The sequence below is a fragment of the Rhinopithecus bieti genome, unplaced genomic scaffold, assembly GCF_001698545.2.
Source record: "Rhinopithecus bieti isolate Rb0 unplaced genomic scaffold, ASM169854v2 scaffold_10685, whole genome shotgun sequence".
In the NCBI taxonomy this organism is placed as follows: Eukaryota; Metazoa; Chordata; class Mammalia; order Primates; family Cercopithecidae; genus Rhinopithecus; species Rhinopithecus bieti.
In genome coordinates, this window is record NW_016806950.1 from 1,113,773 (window position 1) to 1,134,291 (window position 20,519).

General features: G+C 41.3%; 1 protein-coding gene across 2 annotated transcripts in view; it reads right to left on the minus strand.

Moving 5' to 3' along the window:
- The window catches only part of FBXO47 (F-box protein 47), a 40,885-nt gene that overhangs the window by 11,879 nt on the left and 8,487 nt on the right, over positions 1 to 20,519 (minus strand). Inside the window, exons 3-8 of one of the 2 annotated variants that reach the window (XM_017879009.1) lie at positions 19,373 to 19,450; positions 16,097 to 16,205; positions 10,964 to 11,140; positions 9,566 to 9,712; positions 8,765 to 8,907; positions 616 to 775 (exon numbers count right to left, since the gene is read on the minus strand). In XM_017879009.1, the coding sequence (XP_017734498.1) occupies positions 616 to 775; positions 8,765 to 8,907; positions 9,566 to 9,712; positions 10,964 to 11,140; positions 16,097 to 16,205; positions 19,373 to 19,450 (814 nt within the window). The remainder of the gene's footprint in view (positions 1 to 615; positions 776 to 8,764; positions 8,908 to 9,565; positions 9,713 to 10,963; positions 11,141 to 16,096; positions 16,206 to 19,372; positions 19,451 to 20,519) is intronic. The other variant, XM_017879010.1, reaches the window with a different exon arrangement.

A 20,519-nucleotide genomic window follows, 5' to 3' on the forward strand; every position in this document is an offset into this window, starting at 1 on the left:
AAAAAAAAAAAAAAAAAAAAAAAAAAAAAAAAAAAAGAAGGCTTTTTGTTAGTGACTTTACTAAGTCAGGTTGACTAGTGAAATCATGGACTTATATAAGAAAAGTAGATTAGAAGTCAGAAGAAAAGGATGCTCATCCATGCTTTATTGCTTCTAACTTTGAGACCTTGGTAAGTCAGGTAACTTCTTTAAGCCTTAGTTTTCTCATGTAAAATAGAGTTAATTATCATGTTGGTTACTTAATAAAGCTGTAAAATAGTATTTACAAACATATTTTTATGCTAGTGACAGTTGGTAAGTGAGCAAGTTAAATTTTTTTGCTGTGCAAAATTGAAAGTGGTTCCTTTCAGAGCAGACTTTTCAACTTTATATTCTCCATTAAAACCAATACTAGATGTTTAAAGTGATGAAAGCCAGGAACTAAATATATTGCAAGGAAAAACAAACAAGAAGTCTGCTCCATTTATTGTTAATATATATATTTTAAAGTCAACATAGCAATAGCTTTTTTTTTTTTTTCTATTCTAGGACTGTTAGAGAAAAATATCTCCATTTTAGGTGGAGACTAGAGCACATTTTTATGCACACCTGTGCACCAAGTACATTCCTACTCACCAGACATAATTGATTGCAGCATTTCCATTATAACACATGCAAATGCATTTGCCACATTCTGCAGGAAGTTATTTCTTTCCACCGGAGTGCTAAAGACTTTGCAGACTTTTTGCATCATTTTAACTGTCCAATCCATGCAGTATAGTTCTTTCTCACACACCTGATTTAGACATATAAAGCACTGTAAACTTCATGTGAAAAAAGCTATAGAATTTGAAAATGGTGAACAATGATGAACAATGATAGTTTGTGATTTTACATAATTTATGATACCTGACACCATACTGAGTCTATACATGGGAAATGCCCTTGTAACTAATACTATTTTGCTTTCAAATGGTATGATTTTAATGGGAAAAAAGTATGAAGTAAATACAAGCCTAATTTAAGATTATCATAGAATATTATTTACTAATGCAATACCTAATATTGAAAACAGGCCAGGCACGGTGGCTCATGCTTGTAATCCCAGCACTTTGGGAGGCCGAGGTGCGTGGATCACCTGAGGTCAGGAGTTTGAGACCAGCCTGGCCAACATGGTGAAACCCTGTCTCTACTAAAATACAAAAATTAGCCAGGTGTGGTGGTGGGCGCCTATAATCCCACCTACTCAGGAGGCTGAGGCAGGAGAATCACTTGAACTCAGGAGGCGGAGGTTGCAGTGAGCGGAGATCACACTGCTGCACTCCAGCCTGGGGGACAAAGCCAGACTCCGTCTCACACACACACACACACACAAAATAAATATATATAATATATATAAATATATATATATAAACAGTTAATGNAAGAAGAAGACAGTTAAACTTCTCACCCTCCAGAGATGAAGGTAAGTGCCTTTACTACTGAAATACAATAAAATCCTGTTTTCACAATTTGTATTTTCTCCACAATTTTCACTCTTCCTCAGTCCTATTCATCTCTCACTGAGACCCTCTTACCAAACATTTGAGAATTTCCCACAATTTACACCCTACTTCTGCAGATACTTTCCATATCCTCTAGTGTTTCTTCCCTTCATCAGCTCCAAAGGTGAATTAAATCAAGAGCGTGGGTAAAGAAAGCCAGCCTCTGAGAAGTCCAGGTGGTAGCAATGTGTCTTCAGAAGTAAAGTGCTCAAACCCAAGGAGAAAAAAATGGGATGGGAGATCCAGGAGGACTCCAGCATTATTTCAGCCCTGTCAAGTACTATTATTATCTACTTTAATAGTAAAAGTAAAAGCAGTAGTGGCAGATGCTAGTCAGGCTGAAATAGTCCTGCAGCTTCTTGGAATCTATATACTTGAGTGAAGAGAACTGAACCCTACTCTCTCATGGGCTGCTGTAAACCACCCATACTTTTAGTTTCCTTCGTCAAATCTCGTTTGTTTTGTTTCTTTTTTTTTAGAAACAGGGTCTCACTGTGTCACCAGGCTGAAGTGCAATGGTGCAATCATAACTCACTGTAGCCTTCAACTCCTGGACTCAAGGGATCCTCCTGCCTCAGCCTCCAAAATTTCTGGGATTACAGGCGTGAGCCACTGCACCCAGCCAAATCTCACTTTTTAAGAGAGGGAGAAAAGCTTTAGGAAGAAGTAAAAACTATTTGTAAAGATTATTCTGGCAGCAGAATAGCTATTTTCTTTCATTTTGTTTTTCTCTTATTTGCTACATTTTATTTGAATCCCCAGTAAAAGATTTGATTGTATTGAGACAATATACACCTTCCTGTACGTATAGACCTTTTGTATGATTGTCTTACAGAAGGAAATATATGTCTGTCTCTCTCTCTCTATATATATATATATACACACACAGACATATACGTATGCTTTTTTATCCGTTAGTTCATGTAAAACATGAACAAAATATGATGTTCTTTGTAAGGATATGCCAAGAAGGTAGTAAAAACTGTGATTTGTATTCTACACATTCCAAAATACCATATTGCAAATCTTCACAAAACATTCTGGGCTATGTCTATACAACTTAAACAAAGTGAACACACATACTATTTAGTGAATTTGGGTCTAACGATAAAATGGAATTTTCTCTTGCTTCAAAAATCCACACATACAGGTTGGCTGGTCCCAGATTCTTGAACAGTTAACATTCTATTTTGGTTTGGTGTTAGGTTGACTAAAACCTGGAGAGGCAGAGCTTGTTTTCCAGAGAAATCTCAGTTCATTCTTGAGTTTGCCTGTTATTTTTATATTAATAACGATGTAAGTAGTTGCTTCTAAAATTCTATCCAGCTTTTGAATTCTTAGGTTACTTAGATGATAAAAGTCCCATGGATGCTATTTTTTGAGTGAAAAAGTACCACTCCTCTAATCATTAGTTCAGTGAGGTTCTCTAAAGGCAAGGCTTTTTGAGGATTTAGGCAGACAGAGAAGTATTCATGGTCAAATACAGGACCTCTTTATGGAAGTTAGCCTGAGCATGTACAAGATGGAACAAATTCAGAAAGCTGCTGTCATCTTCATCACGGTCTCCTATGTGCCATACATAGTAGGGAAAATAAAATGACAGTTAAAATTTTAAGTATATAATTTATTTTATTAATTAATGTATTTTTTTAGATGGAGTCTCCCTGTGTTGCTCAGGCTGGAGTGCAGTGGTGCCATCTTGGCTTACTGCAACCTCTGCCTCCTGGGTTCAAGCAATTCTTCTGCCTCGGCCTCCCAAGTAGCTGGGATTACAGGCATGCACCACCATACCTGGCTAATTTTTCTATTTTTAGTAGAGACGATGTCTCTCCATGTTGGCCAGGTTGGTCTCAAACTTCTGACCTCAGGTGATCTGTCTGCCTTGTAAGTATACAATTTATTTGAAACATAAGAGGTTCTAATTTTCCCTAGTAATACTTATTTATTTATTTATTTTAATTATTTTTTTGAGACAGAGTTCTCCCTGCTGGTCGCCCAGGCTGCGATGCAGGTGGTGCGATCTCGGCTCCACTGCCAAGCTCCGCCCCCCCCTCTCCCAGTTCAAGCCGATTCTCCTACTTCAGGGGCCTCCCGGGAGCTAGCTGCGCCGACTACAGGCACCCACCATCCTATGGCCCGGCTAATTTTCTTGTATTTTTAGCTAGAGGGACGGGGTTCACCGTGGTCAGTCAGGATAGTCTGGATTCCTGACCTCCGTGGATCTGCCTGGCCTTGGCCTCCCAAAAGTGCTGGGATTACAGGCGTGAGCCACCGCGGCCCGGCCCTTCCCTAGCTAATATTTAAACAGGAAGGCTTTTTGCGCCGGGGGCGCGCGGTGCGGCTCAAGCCTGTAATCCCCAGCACTTTGGGAGGGCCGAGATGGGGCGGATCACGAGGGTCAGGGAGCATCGGAGACCATCCTGGGCGCTAACACGGGTGAAACCCCGTCTTCTACTAAAAAATTACAAAAAACCTAGCCGGGAGCCCGAGGGTGGCGGGGCGCCTGTAGTCCAGGGCTACTGGCGGAGGCTGAGGCCCAGGAGAATGGCCATAAACCCGGGAGCGGGCTTGCAGTGAGCTGAGAACCGCGCCACTGCACCATCCAGCTGGGCGGACAGAGCGAGACTCCGTCCAAAAAAAAAAAAAAAAAAAAAAAAAAAAAAAAAAAAAAAGAAGGTTTTTGTTAGTGACTTTACTAAAGTCAGGTTGACTAGTGAAATCATAGGACTCTTATATAAGAAAAGTAGATTAGAAGTCAGAAGAAAAGGGGATGCTCATCATGCTTTATTGGCTTCTAATTTAGAGGGACCTTGCGTAAGGTCACGGATAACTTCTTTAAGCCTTAGTTTTCTCATGCTAAAATAGAGTCTGAATTATCATGTTGGTTACTTTAATAAAGCTGCTAAAATAGTATTTACAAACATAATTTTTATGCCTAGCTGACAGTTTGGTAAGTGAGCCAAGGTTAAATTTTTTTGCCTGGCTGCAAAATTGAAAGCTGGTTCCTTTCAAGAAGCAGACTTTTCAACTTTATATTCCTCCTTAAAACCAATACTAGCAGTTAAAGGGGATGAAAGCCAGCGAACCTAAATATATTGCCAAGGGAAAAACAAACCCCAAGAAGTCTGCATCCATTTATTGTTATTACTTATAATTTTTAAAGTCAACATAGGCAATAGCTTTTTTTTTTTCTATTTCTAGGGGACTGGTTAGAGCAAAAATATCTCCATTTAGGTGGAGGGACTTTAGAGGACATTTTTATGTCACACCTGTGCACCAAGTACATTCCTACTCACCCAGACATAATGATTGCAGGCATGTGTCTCATTATAACACATGCAAATGCATTTGCCAACCATTCTGCCCAGGAAGTTATTTCTTTCCACCGGAGTGCTAAAGGGCACTTTTGCCAGACTTTTTGCCCATCATTTTAACTGGTCCAATCCATGCAGTATAGTTCTTTCTCACACACCTGCATTTAGACATATAAAGCACTGTAAACTTCAGTGAAAAAAGCTATAGAATTGAAAATGGGCTGAACAATGATGAACAATGATAGTTTTGCTGATTTTACAAATTCTATGATACCTGACACCATACTGAGTTCTATACATGGAAATGCCCCTTGCTTAACTTAATACTATTTTTGGGGCTTTCAAAATGGTATGATTTTAATTGGGAAAAAGCTATGAATAAATACAAGCCCTAATTTTAAGATTATCATAGAATATTTATTTACTAATGCAATACCTAATATTGATAAAACAAGGCCAGGCACGGTGGCTCATGCCTTGTAATCCCAGCACTTTGGGAGGCCCGAGCGTGCGTGGATTCACCTGAGGTCAGGAGTTTGAGAACCAGCCTGGGCCAACATGGTGAAACCCTGTCTTCTACTAAAATACAAAAATTAGCCAGGTGAGAGTGGTGGTGCGGCGTATAATCTCCACCTACTCAGGGGGAGGCCCTGAGGCAGGAGGAATCACTTGAACTCAGGAGGCGGGAGGTTGCCCCAGCTGAGCGGAGAATCACACTGCCCTGCCACTCCAGCCTTGCGGGACAAAGCCAGACTCCGTCTCACACACACACACACACACAAAATAAATAATATATAATATATATAAATATAGTATATTAAACAGTTAAGTAACATAGGGAAAAAAAAGAATTTCTGGCTTCATTTACTCATTCAATAACACATTTATTGAGCACCTGTTAGGAGCTGAAGATACAATGAGAAACCATAAAGACATGGCTCTATTTTCAAGAAGTTCAATGAGGGTGACAGACAAATGGGCAATTTCAATAAGCAAGAGAATTGTATGGTATTGTCGACTTTCCATCTTGATAATTTTAGGGAATAAATTTCTTCCCTAAATTTCTTCATTATTGAAAAGATAAATATTTAAAGTAAATATTACATGTTCCTGCTAAAATTGACTGAAAAGTAAAAAGTTTCTTTACTAACATCCTTAATTGCCAATTTAACTCACATAGCCAAATAAATAATGCACATTATTAAAATAAACTGTACAGTAGTGTAACTAAATAATAGCACTGTGATAGGAAAGATCTATTGACTATTTATTATGTGTAAAATACTGTACTAGGAACTATGAAAGAAATAAGTGACACAGTACTGGATTTCAACGAGCTTGCAGTCTATTTTGGGAGATGACCTACCCCACATATACAGTGGCTTAAGGACACTAATAGTAAATGAAGATAGAGAAGACAAATCAGAGGCAATTCAGAGAACTTTAATGATCAGAATTGACATGTTAATAAGAGAAGGTTTTCTAGAGAAGGCTTCCCCACCCCTAGTGGTTTTCTCTCCATTACATTTGCTATATAGTGCTGCCAAAACGATCTGCCAAAAACACAAAGCCAATTATGTCTCTCTCCTTCATAGAACTTTTCAGTAGCTCCCTATTTGAAAACGGATTGAAGCTCCACAGAAACCACAGAAAAGGGTTAGGCCCACAAAACTCTTCCTTACCTAGCCTCTCCCTTCACGTCTAATCTCACCTCCTTCTACTCTTCTGCACATTTTACCCTTCAGAAATCATACTCAACTGCTTACAGTGTCCTGAATACAGTCACATGATCCCATTTTTCTTCTGCCTTGAATAACCTGCTGCCACCCTCTATCTGCCTGGTGAACTCCTACTTATTCATTTACTTATTTATTTTTTAGAGACAGGGTCTCCCTCTGCTATGCAAACTGAAGTGCAGTGGTGTGATCATAGCTCAGTGCAGCTTCAAACTCCTGGGCTCAAGTGATCCTCCCGCCTCAACCTTCTGAGTAGCTAGGACAATAGGCACACACCACCACACCCAGCTAGTTTTATTTTGTTTTGTAGAATTGAGGCTTTCCCTATATTGCCCAGGATGGTCTTGAACTCCTGGCCTCAAGTGATCCTCTGGGCTCAGCCTCCCAAAGAGCTGGGATTATAGACATGAACCACTGCACCCAGCCTTTTACTTAATTTATTTTTTGAGATGGGATCTCATTCTGTTGCCCAGGCTAAAGTACAGTGGCGCTATCTTGGCTCACCACAGCCTTGACCACCCAGACTCAAGTGATCTTCCCACTTCGGCTCCTGAGTAGCTGAGCTCACAGGCACGCATGCCACAACTCCTGGCTAATTTTTTAAATTTTTAAATTTTTGTATTATTTATTATTTTTGAGACAGCGTCTCACTCTGTCACCCAGGCTGGAGTGCAGTGGCATGATCTGCTCACTGCAACCTCCGCCTCCTGGGCTCAAGTGATTCTCCTGCCTCAGCCTCCCGAGTAGCTGAGATTACAGGTACCCGCCACCACACCTGGCTAATTTTTGTACTTTTAGTAGAGTTGGCGTTTCACCACATTGGCCAGGCTGGTTTCAAACTCCTGACCTCAGGTGATCCGCCTGCCTCAGTCTCCCAAAGTGCTGGGATTACAGGCATGAGCCATCATGCCTGGCCAATTTTAAAAAATTTTTACTGTAGAGACAGGGTTTTGCTGTGTTTTCCAGGCTGCTCTCTAACTCCTGGGCTCAAGAATCTCATAATTTATGGCCCATAGTAAGCACTTAATACAAATTTGTGTTAAATGAATATTAAATATAGTATTTTATATATATGTATGCACGTGTGTGTGTGTGTGTGTGTGTTGAGAGGGGAGAGGGTCTCGTTCTGTTGCCCAGACTGGAGTACAGTGGCACAATCTTGGTTCAATGTAACCTTAAACTCCCAGGCTCAATCAATCCTCCCACCTCAGCCTCCTGAGTAGCTGGGACCAGAGACGTTGCTAAAACACCCAGCTAATCTTTGTATTTTTTGGAGAGATAGGTTTCGACATGTTGCCCAGGCTAGACTCGAACTCCTGGGCTCAAGTGATCCTTCCGTCTCAGCCTCTCAAAGTGCTGGGTTTAGAGGTGTGAGCCATCCCGCCCAGCCTAAATATATTTTCAAGAACTTTTTTATTTGGAAACATTTTGACTATACAAAATTAGAGAGAATAATATAATAAACTCCCAGTACTCATTTCCCAGTTTCAACAATTATCAATCTTATTTCAACTCTATCTCCATTTATTCCCAAGTCCTCTATCCAACCCACCCCCACAGTGATTATTTTGAAGTAAATCAAATGGGATGCTTTTCTTAAAACCGATTTTTTAAAAAAAGAATATAACTTAGCAGAACTGTATAATGAAAATTCAGACTTGAAAAGGGGAGAGGTTAATAGAAAGGATGATTCCAAATATTATAGTTCATGACATGTTTTAATATTAGGCCAGGTGCAGTGGCTCACGCCTGTAATCCCAGCACTTTGGGAGGCCGAGGCGGGTGGATCACAAGGTCAGGAGTTCAAGACCAGCCTGGTCAGCATAGTGATGCCCCGTCTCTACCAAAAATACAAAAATTAGCCAGGCATAGTGGCGCACGCCTCTAGTCCCAGCTACTCAGAAGGCTGAGGCAGGAAAATTGCTTGAATACGGGAGACGGAAGTTGCGGTGAGCTGAGACTGCACCCCTGCACTCCAGCCTGGGCAAAAGAGTGAGACTCTGTCTCAAAAAACAAAACAAAACAAAACAAAACAAATATTTTAATATTTTGAAAAGAAACATTAAAATATATACTTCAATACTCATTTTACGAAATGTTTTTTGTCCACATTTCAGTTCCTTAAGGGCAGCTCCCTGGTAGGTCAATTGTAGTGTTAAACAACTTGCTAGAGAAAACTTATTTTGCTTACCAAAGCCAAAAAGACTATGAGCCTTGCCAGTTCAATGGTCCGTCCATTCACAGCTTTACTAGCCATGAAAGTGAAACAGATGTTGTTTCCACTTAGCATTAGGAGACGTGCATTATTCTCTAGAAGCCACTCACGGGGAACCACTTTTATTAGAGGAAGAACAATTATTTAATGAGAAATCACACAACAGCTATAGTAAATACCATTAAGTACATGCAATATTTTATCACTTTATTGGAAATACAATTAGTGCCGAGGGAAATGCTAAAAAAAAATGCTCTAGTTTTCCAATTATGACATTCAGTTAGAGACACGTTATTGCCATGTCATGGAGACTCTTACAAATAAACTAATAATATAATCAAAGCAATTCTCCTACACATAGGTCAGCAGGCAAAGTGGTCTAACCCTGTGCAAGGAAAGCATCCTTGTAAACTTTAGAATCTTAAAGGATTATGCAGGAATAGGAATAATTGTTTCACCTCTCCTTTACTTGCAGAAGAGGGCTTCTTACAGAACCTAGGAGGGTGTTTCTGAAAATTTACAACATGGGAGTCATTGAGCTAATTAAATGAAGAGGCTTTCAAATAATAATAATAATAATAAATGTTTATTTATAAAATTGGCAAGCAAAGGAAGGTAAGTTCATTATATGCATTCTTTTCAAACATAATGCCAAACTCTTTAAATATTTTAGAGCATTCAGTGATTTCCAACAGACACATCATTTGTTACAATTTTATAACTGCATTTTAACAATAAACTTCTATTATTCTATGTTAGCAAATATATATTTTTTACCTGATAGTTCATCTATAAGACTGATAACATCATCTGCTGTCCACTCTTTAGTGCTAGTGTCATAGAGTAACTTAATGGCATCAGCCAAACCTTTCAGACTGAATTCATCTGTAGGTTCTTCTATCATTTTCTGCCAAACCACCTGTCCTGAATTGAAACAAAAACGAGGCTATGACAGAATAGTTGGCTTTGTGATAAAGACTTGTTCAAAAAGGAAAGTGAATTGCATAATGGAATCCCATTACTTATACAAGCTACTTTCATTTTAACTTTCATAACAAGAAGTCAATTCTGGTAATAGTATAGATTTGAACACCTCTGGCCAGGTGTGGTGGCTCATGCCTGTAATCCCAGTATTTTAGGAGGCCGAGGTGGGAGGATCACTTGAGGTCGGGAGTTCGAGACCAGCTTGGTCAATATTGTGAAACCCTGTCTCTACTAAAAATATATAAATTAGCTGGGCATGGTGGTACATGCCTGTAGTCCCAGCTACTCAGGAGGCTGAGGCACAAGAATCACTTGAACCCAGGAGGCAGAAGTTGCAGTGAGTGCAGATTGGGCCACTGAACTCCAGCCTGGGTGACAGAGCGAGACTGTCTCAAAAAAAAAAAAAAAAAAAAAAAAAATATATATATATGTGTGTGTGTGTGTGTGTGTGTGTGTGTGTGTGTGTGTATGCTTCTTGGCCAGGCACAGAGGCTCATGCATGTAATTCTAGCACTTGGGGAGGCCAAGGTGGGACCCCAGGAGTTTGAGACCAACCTGGGTAATGAAGTGGGACCCTGCAGGAGATCGAGACCATCCTGGATAACACGGTGAAACCCCATCTTTACTAAAAATACAAAAAATTGGCTGGGCGTGGTGGCTCACGCCTGTAATCCCAGCACTTTGGGAGGCTGAGGTGGGTGGATCACAAGGTCAGGAGATCGAGACCATTCTGGCTAACATGGTGAAACCCCATCTCTACTGAAAACACAAAAAATTAGCTGGGTGTGGTGGCGGGCGCCTGTAGTCCCAGCTACTCGGGAGGCTGAGGCAGGAGAATGGTGTGAACCCAGGAAGCAGAGGTCACGGTGAGCTGAGATTGCGCCACTGCACTCCAGCTCAAACAGAGTGAGAGCGAGACTCCGTCTCAAAACAAAAAACAAAAAAACAAAAAATTAGCTGGGCATGGTGGCACGCACCTGCAGTCCCAGCTGCTTGGGAGGCTGAGACAGGAGAATCGCTTGAACCCAGGAGGTGGAGTTTGCAGTGAGCCGTGATTGTACCACTGTGTGCATGTGTGTGTGCGTGCGTGTGCGTGTGTGTGTATAATATATGCTTCCTAAATATATATATGCTTCCTAAAGTAAAAATAATGAACCAGTTATGTTACACCCCTGAAAAATGGGTGCTCACCATCTTGAGGAGATATTGGCCCAAAGATGATATACAGTAATCTTGCCTGATTCACCATTGGCCATGGTTTTAATATTCGTGTCAACCAAAAAGCAGAATCACTTTGATGTGTCCAATGATCAAGGAGGACATTCCTACAGAAGAGTCTGATCCTTAACTCAAGTTTTCGGGCACTTCCTATGAAGACAAAAGAATTGTAAACCATTCTTTGTAGAAAGGCTGCTGTGCATATTGAATAGTGATCAAAGCAACTTATTAATCATTATGGTTAGTGATAGTAAACTAGGTTTCTAAACAGGAAGTAACCAAGAGATTATCTATTCTTAAACTCCCCTAACTTCATAATTTGTCTATCTACTTACTTTCTCTTACCTTCCTGATTTATAATCAATATTTTGAATAATGGATCAATCAATCAAAAGACATGCTTAAGCTTACCAGACTCTTGTACAATTTTGGATTTAAAAAATAAATGCAGAGAAAGGTCAAATACATACATCATTAATATACTTTGTACTGAAAGAGTCACTTCATTTTCCTCTATGAAAATTTTATGAACAGGTGCGGTGACTCACGCCTGTAATGCCAGCACTTTGTGAAGCTGAGGTAGGAGGATCACCTGAGCTCAGGAGTTCAAGACCAGCCTGGTCAACATGGCGAAACCCTGTCTCTACTAAAAATACAAAAAATTAGCCAGGTGGCAGTGGTGGCACATGCCTGTGATCCCAGCTACTCAGGAGGCTGAGACAGGGAGAATCACTTGAACTCAGGAGAGAGAGGTGGCAGTGAACTGAGATCTCACTACTGCACTCCAGCCTGGGTGACAGGGCTAGACTTTGTCCCCCCAAAAAAGAAAATGTTATGCTGCTGTTGTTGATAGATATGGGGTCTTGCTCTGTTACCCAAGCTGGAGTTCAGTGGCATGATTGATCATAGCTCATTACAACCTTGAACTTCTGAATTCAAGCAATCCTCCCACCTCAGCCTCCCTAGTAGCTGGGACCACAGGCTAATTTTTTGTAGTTACAGAGGTCTCACTATATTGCTCAGGCTGGTTTTGAACCCCTGGCCTCAAGAGATCTTCCCATCTTAGCCTCCCAAAGTGTTGAGATTACAAAGCATGAGTTAGCACACTTGGCTACAAAAATTTTAGATTAACAGCCGGGCGCGGCAGCTCACGCTTGTAATACCAGCACTTTGGGAGGCCGAGGCAGGTGGACCACGAGGTCAGGAGATTGAGACCATCCTGGTTAACACGGTGAAACCCCGTCTTTACTAAAAATACAAAAAAGTTGGTCGGGTGTGGTGGTGGGTGCCTGTAGTCCCAGCTACCCGGGAGGCTGAAGCAGGAGAATGGGTGTGAACCCGGCAGGCAGAGTTTGCAGGGAGCCGAGATCACACCACTGCACTCTAGCCTGGGCAACAGAGCCAGAATCCATCTCAAAAAATTCAGATTAACATAGGACTACTTTTTCAAAAGCTTTATTGAGATATAAATCACATACCATACAATTTACCCATTTAAAGTGTGCAATTCAATGGTTTTTATACTCAGAGATATGTGCAGCCATCATCATAGTCAATTTTAGAACATTTTCATCGCTTCAAAAGACATGCTGTTCTTTTTGCTATCATCTTGTTATCTCTCTGTCCTTTACCACCCCCAGCTCTAAGCAACCAATACTCTACTTTCCATCTCCATGGATTTCCCTATTCTGGATTTTTTTCTTTTTCTCTTTTTTTTTTTTTTTTTGAGACAGAGTCTTGCTCCTCACCCAGGCTGGAGTGCAGTGGTGCGATCTCAGCTCACTGCAACCTCTGTCTCCCGGGTTCAAGCGATGCTCCTGTCTCAGCCTCCTGAGTACTGGGATCACAGGCGCTTGTCACCACGCCTGGATACTTTTTTTGTATTTTTAGTAGACATGGGGTTTTGCCATGTTGGCCAGGCTGGTCTCAAACTCTTGACCTTAGGTGACCCACCTGCCTCGGCCTCCCAAAGTGCTGGGATTACAGGTGTGAGCCACCACACCCGGCCCCTATTCTGGATTTTTATATGAATGAAAACATATAGTATGTGGCATTTTGTGACTGGCTTATTTCACCTAATACAGTGTTTTCGAGGTTCATCCATGTTGTAGCATGTATCAGCACTTCATTCTTTTTTTTTTTCTTCAACTTTTATTTTAAGTTCAGGGGTGCATGTGCAAGATATGCAGGATACACAGGTAAATGTGTACCATGGTAGTTTGCTGCACAGATCATCCCATTACCCAGATATTTATTTATTTATTTTTATTATACTTTTAAGTTTTGGGATACATGGGCAGAACGTGCAGGTTTGTTACATAGGTATGTGCCATGGTGGTTTGTGCCATGGTGGTTTGCTGCACTTATCAACCCGTCATCTACATTAGGTATTTCTCCTAATATTATCCCTCCCCTTGCCCCCATCCCTCCATCACCTAGACATTAAGTCCAGCATCCATTAGCTATTCTTCCTGATGTTCTCCCTCCCCCAACCCCCACAGCACTTCATTCTTTTTAATGGCCAAATAATATTCTATGGTATGGATGTACTACTACATTTTGTTTATCTATTGACCCATTGATGGACATCTGAGATGTTTCCATCTTTTGGCTGCTATGAATAATGCTGCTATTAACATTCATGTAGGCCAAGCATGGTGGCTCACGCCTGTAATCCCAGCACTTTGGGAGGGTGAGACAGGCCCACTTGAGCCCAGGAGTTTGAGACCAGGCTGGACAACATGGTGAAATCCCATCTCTATAAAAAATACCAAAAAATTAGCTTGGCATAGTAGTATGTGCCTGTAGTCCCAGCTACTCGGGAGGCTGAGGTTGGAGGATTGCTTGAGCCCAGGAAGTGGAGGTTGCAGTGAGCTGAGATCGTACCTCTGCACTTCAGCCTGGGTGATAGAGCCAGACCCTGTCTCAAAACAAAACAAAACAAAACAAAACAATAACAACAAAACCATTCACGCACAAGTTTCTCGGTGGACATATGTTTTCATTTATCCTGGGGCTCTATACCTAGAAGTGAAATTGATGTATCATTTATCCTGGGGCTCTATACCTAGAAGTGAAATTGATGTATCATGTAACTCTATGTTTAATCATTTGAGAAACTGTCAGACTATTTTGCAAAGTGACTGCACCATTTTACATTCCCGCCAGCAATAGATGAGGATTGTTGTCACATTCTCACTAACACTTATTATCTAAATCGAACTTTCTGATTCTAGCCATCCTAACGGAATGTGAAATGGTATATACTATTTCTCTGCTTTTCTGAGACAGTGTCTCACTCCGTTGCCCACGCTAGAATGCTGTAGAGCAGTCATGGCTCACTGCAGCCTCAACTTTCAGGGGCTCAACTGATCCTCCCACTTCAGCCTCCTGAGTAGCTGGGATTACAGGTGTGAGTCACCTTGCCCAGCCTATCACTGTTTTCTGTCGACAGCTTTATTGAAATATAATTTATATACCATACAATTCAACCATTTAAAGTGTGCAATTCAATGGTTTATAGTATATTATCATTTTTTTTATATTGTGGTAACATAAATCACATAAAATTTGCCATTCTAACCATTTGTAAGTATGCAATTCAGTGGCATCATTTATATTTACATTGTTGTTCAACCACCACACTGTCTATTTCCAAAAGTTTTTCATCACCTCAAACACAAACTCTGTAACCACTAAGCAGTAACTCCCCACTCCCTCCTGCCCTCAGCTCCTGGTAACCTCAAATCTACTTTCTGTCTCTATGAATTTGCCTGTTCTAGGTATCTTATGTAAGTAGAACCATATAATATTTGTCCTTGTGTTCCTGGCTTCTCTCACTTAGTATAATGTTTTCAAGTTTCATCCATGTTGCAGCATATACCACATTTTGTTTATCCATTCACTTGTTTTGTTTGTTTTGTTTTTTTTCTGAGACGGAGAGCCTCCTCTGTCACCCAGGCTGGAGTGCAGTGACTGGATCATGCCTGCCTACTTCTATTTTTTTTTGGAGAGATGGGGATCTCGCTATGTCCCCCGTGCTAGTCTCTAACTCCTAGGCTCAAGTCATCCTCCCACCTTGGCCTCCTAAAGTGCTGAGATTATAAGCATGAGTCACTGCCCTCTGCCTGCCATGATTATTCATATACATGTCTCCTTCTGCACATTGTGGGAGTTTCTCAGAGTGAAACAGCTCGATATAAGGTTCTATAATTTAAAAATATGAAATATTTCTGGCATATAGAGAGGTTTACAGGATGCTGTGAGCTCCTTTGTATCTACCAGCTAGCTTAACGAATAAAAGATCATCAATACAGTTGAAACCCTCTTTCTCCAATCTCATACTGCTTTTCTACCTCACTGTCTTATTCAGTATTTATCATTCCCTTACATTTCTTTGTCCTTTTGCTATATATGTATGCCACAATTTATTTTTATTTTTTTTGAAAAGGGGTCTCTGTTGCCCAGGCTGGAGTGCAGTGGCTTGATCTTGGCTCAGTACAGCCTCAATCTAGTGGGCTCAAGCTATCCTCCCACCTCAGCCTCCTGAGTAGCTGGGACTACAGATACATGCCATCACGGCTGGCTAATTTTTTTAAATTTTTTTGTAGAGACGAGATCTTGCTGTCTTGCCCAGTCTGGTCTTGAACTCCTGGCCTCAAGTGATCTTTCTGCTTCGGCTTCCCAAAGTGTTGGGATTGCAGTTGTGAACCACGGCACCTGGCCCACTATTTATTTATTTATGGAGACAGGTCTCACTCTGTTGCCCAGGCTGAGTGCAGTGGTGCGATCACAGCTCACTGCAGCCTCGACCTCCCAGGGTCAAGTGATCCTTTCACCTCAGCCTCCTGAGTAGCTGGGACCATAGGCACACACCACCATGCCCGGATAATTTTTTATTTTTTGTAGAGACAGGGTCTCACTATGTTGCCTAGGCTGCTCTTGAACTTCTGGACTCAAGTGATCCTCCCACCTTGGCTTCCCAAAGTGCTGGGATTTTAGGCATGAGCCACCACACCTGGCCAAAATTACTTTTAATTACATTTTTAAAACTCTATTTTTTCTATTTTAATCTCTGTAAATTATATGCAAATTGTAGTTTTTTACCTGGTTTGCTGCAGACAGCCATTTGCATCTTGCGGCAGAGATTAGTCAGTTCGCATAAGAAATTATAAACGCGATGGCACTCAAGTTCATCCCAACCTGCTGTTAAGGTCTGAGGAAAATAAAATAAAGAAAACATTGCGGATACTCAGACTATCAAGTCAAACCATAAGTCACACCAGGCGTGGTGGCTCACTCCTGTAATTCCAACACTTTGGGAGGCCAAGGTGGGCGGATCACCTGTGGTCAGGAGTTTGAGACCAGCCTGGACAACATAGTAAAACCTTGTCTCTACTAAAAGTACAAAAATTAGCCAGGCATGGTGGCGGGCATGTGTAATCCCAGTTACTTGGGAGGCTGAATCAGAATTGCTCGAACCTGGGAGGCAGAGCTTGCAGTGAGCTGAGATCATGCCATTGCATTCCAGCCTAGGTGACAAGAGCAAAGCTCTGTCACAAAAACAAACAAACAAACAAACAAAACAGGCCAGGCACAGTGGCTCACACTTGTAATCCCAGTACTTTGGGAGGCCAACATGGCAGATCATGAGGTCAGGAGATTGAGACCATCCTGGCTAACACGGTGAAACCCTGTCCCTACTAAAAGTACAAAAAATTAGCTGGGCACAGTGGCACGCACCTGTAGTCCCAGCTACTTGGGAGGCTGAGACAGGAGAATCACTTGTTCCCGGAGGTGGAGGTTGCAGTGAGCCGAGATCATACCACTGCACTCCAACCTGGGCAACATAGTGAGACTCCCTATCAAACAAACAAACAAAAAACAACAACAAGAAGAACATAAGTCACTACTGCCTTATGAGTGTAACTGTTTTTAGCACATGATCAAGGTGATGTGCAACTTTTACCCATTATGGAACTATCAAATTAATAACAAATTACATAAACAAAACTTGGAAAGCTTCAAAATTCAGTTTCTTTTTGGTTGGAAAGGAAGTATCTTTTCAGATAACTTTTTTTTTTTTTTTGAGATGGAATCTCACTATGTTGCCCAGGCTGGAGTGCAACGGACAGAACTTTTTTATTTGTTTGAGAAGGTTTAAATGGTACTGAATGCTGAACTTTGACAACGTGAGGCAAATAACCAAAACCCTGAACACAGTTTAGGTATCTGACTTACAACCATGCTATGGCTTTAAGACTAGAGTAGAATCCCTTTGACACCCGCAGTTGTCATTTATGATATTGCTTATAAATGAGAATGATCCAATTTCAACGTGACAATTCTGAGCATTTATTTATGACTTTTTTTTCAGAGATGGGGTTTTACTATGTTGGCCAGGCTGGTCTTGAACTGACCTCAGGTGATTGGCCTGCCTCAGACTCCCAAAGCGCTGGAATTACAGGTGTGAGCAACTGTGCCTGGCTATTTATGACTTTTGAATGTCAACAACCAAAAATCTTTTATTGGCTGGGCACAGTGACTCACACCTGTAATCCTAGCACTTTGGGAGGCCGAGGCAAGTGGATTACTTGAGGTCAGGAGTTTGAAACCAGCCTGGCCAACATGGTGAAACCCTGTCTCTACTAAAAACACATACACACACACACACACACACACACACACACACATACACACACACACACAATAGCTAGGTGTGGTGGCAGGCCCCTGTAATCCCAGCTACTTGGGAGGCTGAGGAAGGAGAATCACTTGAACCCAGGAGGCCGAGGTTGCAGTGAGCTGAAATTGTGTCACTGCACTCCGGCCTGGGCGACAGAGCGAGACTCTGTCTCAAAAAAGAAAAAAAAAAATTAATCTGGCTGGTCGTGGTGGCTAATGTCTGCAATCCCAGCACTTTGGGAGGCTGAGGCGGGAGGATCACCTGAAGTCAGGAGTTTGAGACCAGCCTGACCAACATGGCGAAAGCTTGTCTCTACTAAAAATAAAAAAATTAGCTGGGTGTGGTAGCGCATACCTGTAATCCCAGCTACTCGGGAGGCTGAGGCAGGAGAATTGCTTGAACCTGGGAGGCGGAGGCTGCAGTGAGCCGAGATCGTGCTACTGCACTCCAGCCTGGGTGACAGAGCAAGACTCTGCCTCAAAAATAAATAAATAAATTGATTAATTAAAATTAATCTTATTCCCTGTGGAAGGACATACAAGAAACTGATAACTGATTACTTCTGGTGAAGGGAACTCAGTGGACAATGAGAGAGACTAACTTTTTACTTTATACATTGTGTACCATTGTAAATGTACATAAATATATACATATGTATTACATGTCCCAAAGAAAGAAAGAAACAAGTAAAAAACAAAATTAAATAAGAAAAATCTGTCTTGGAAGAGGATTAGTAGGAGGGCTTAGACCCCTGGAATCTGGGTGAGTACAAGTTGGTGGCTGGTAGGCTGAGCACAGCAAGATTCTTACGGGTGCAGTGCCTGCCTCACAAGGTTGTTGTAAATGTAAATTAGTCAACACATGTTGTTGGGTGTGGTGGCTCACACCTGTAATCTCATTACTTTGGGAGGCAGAGGTGGGTGGATTGCTTGAGGTCAGGAGTTCGAGACCAGCCTGACCAACATGGTAAAACCCTGTCTCTACTAAAAATACAAACAAATAATTAGCCAGGCGTGGTGGCGGGCGCCTGTAATCCCAGCTACTCAGGAGGCTGAGGCAGGAGAATCACTTGAACCTGAGAGGCGGAGGTTGCAGTGAGCTGAGATCATGCCATTGTACTCCAGGCTTGGTGACAGAGTAAGACTCCATCTCAAAAAAATAAATAAAAATAAAAATAAATTAATCAACACATGTAAACTACTTAGAACAGTGTTTGGCACATAGTAAGCTGAGTAAACGCTAATTATTATCTTCTTTGTTTACAATATAAAAAATCAGTCAAAATATTCTTGAATTAATACAACTGATTATTAATATCACACCTTAACTAGCCCAAGACTAAACTCATTATATAGATAGATATAGACACACGCATGCACACACACCACCCCATATTTCTAATCTTTACAACTAGTAGAAACTTTGAGGACACCAATTCTTCAGGAGGATTAACCTTCATTCAGCATATAGAATGGTTTGGGGATAAATAAATGTCAAACATTTTGACCACTGAGAAATTCAAAACAAAATCTGAGATAGCAAACATTATTAGATTAATACATTCTCAAATCTTTATTTTATTTTGCTCTTTTTAAGATTATAATAACTTTATTAACCTATGAAAAGAGGGACTGGATATTCTATTTGTTAGCAGTTCCAAAGGTATCCCTTTTCTTCTCTGATTAAAAAAAATGTACCTGTAAAAACATGCCGTAACATGTTAATCCTAAACACTGCATAGGAGCTGCACAGCCATTGAATTTAAAGCAGGAAACCTATGAAGAGAACAATGTTAATACCTTCTTGTCCGTGAAACTATAGTTTGACAATGGTGGAACAATGGTTTGACATTCAAATTTGATGGAAATAAGCAAGAATTTTTTCAGCACCTATTCTGATCAGCATTGTGTTTCATAGGTGGGGATTATAATAGTAGTATAAAAGTCTCAGCCAGGCGCAGTGTCTGACACCTGTAATCCCAGCACTTTGGGAGGCCGAGGCGGGCAGATCATGAGGTCAGGGGATCGAGACCATCCTGGCTAACACGGTGAAACCCCGTCTCTACTAAAAATACACAAAAAATAGCCGGGCGTGGTGGCGGGCGCCTGTAGTCCCAGCTACTCCGGAGGCTGAGGCAGGAGAATGGCATGAACCCTGGAGGCGGAGCTGGCAGTGAGCCGAGACGGCGCCATGGCACTCCAGCCTGGGTGACAGAGCGAGACTCCATCTTAAAAAAAAAAAAAAAAAAACTCTACTCTCAAGGAAGTTCACAATTTATTTAATAATAACAATAATTTTTTTTTATTTTTTATGATGGAGTCTTGCTCTGTTACCCAGACTGGAGTGCAGTGGCATGATTTTTGGCTCACTGAAGCCTCCGCCCCTTGGGTTCAAGCGATTCTCATGCCTTAGCCTCCCAAGTAGCTGGAATTACAGACACCTCCAGGCCTGGCTAATTTTTGTACTTTTAGTAGAGATGGGGTTTCACCATGTTGGCCAGGCTGGTCTTGAACTCCTGACTTCAGGTGATCCACCTGCCTCAGCCTTCCAAAGTGCTAGGATTACAGGTGTGAGCCACCATGCCCTGCAAAAGGGATATTTTTTAATATGCCAGGGAATGTCATTCCCTTAGGGGAAGAACCACTGGGAGAAACCAAAACCCAGGGCTGTTTCCTACATGCATGGCAGAAGACTTGTTTGGGGATTGAGGGTGCAACAGAGGGAGGGTAGCACTTTTCACAATGTTGAAGCAGACCTACTGTTCTCAAAAATGAGCTTTTCTAAAGGGCTTATTCACAGATCAACTGGCTACTTTATTTATTTATTTATTTATTTAAGAAGGAG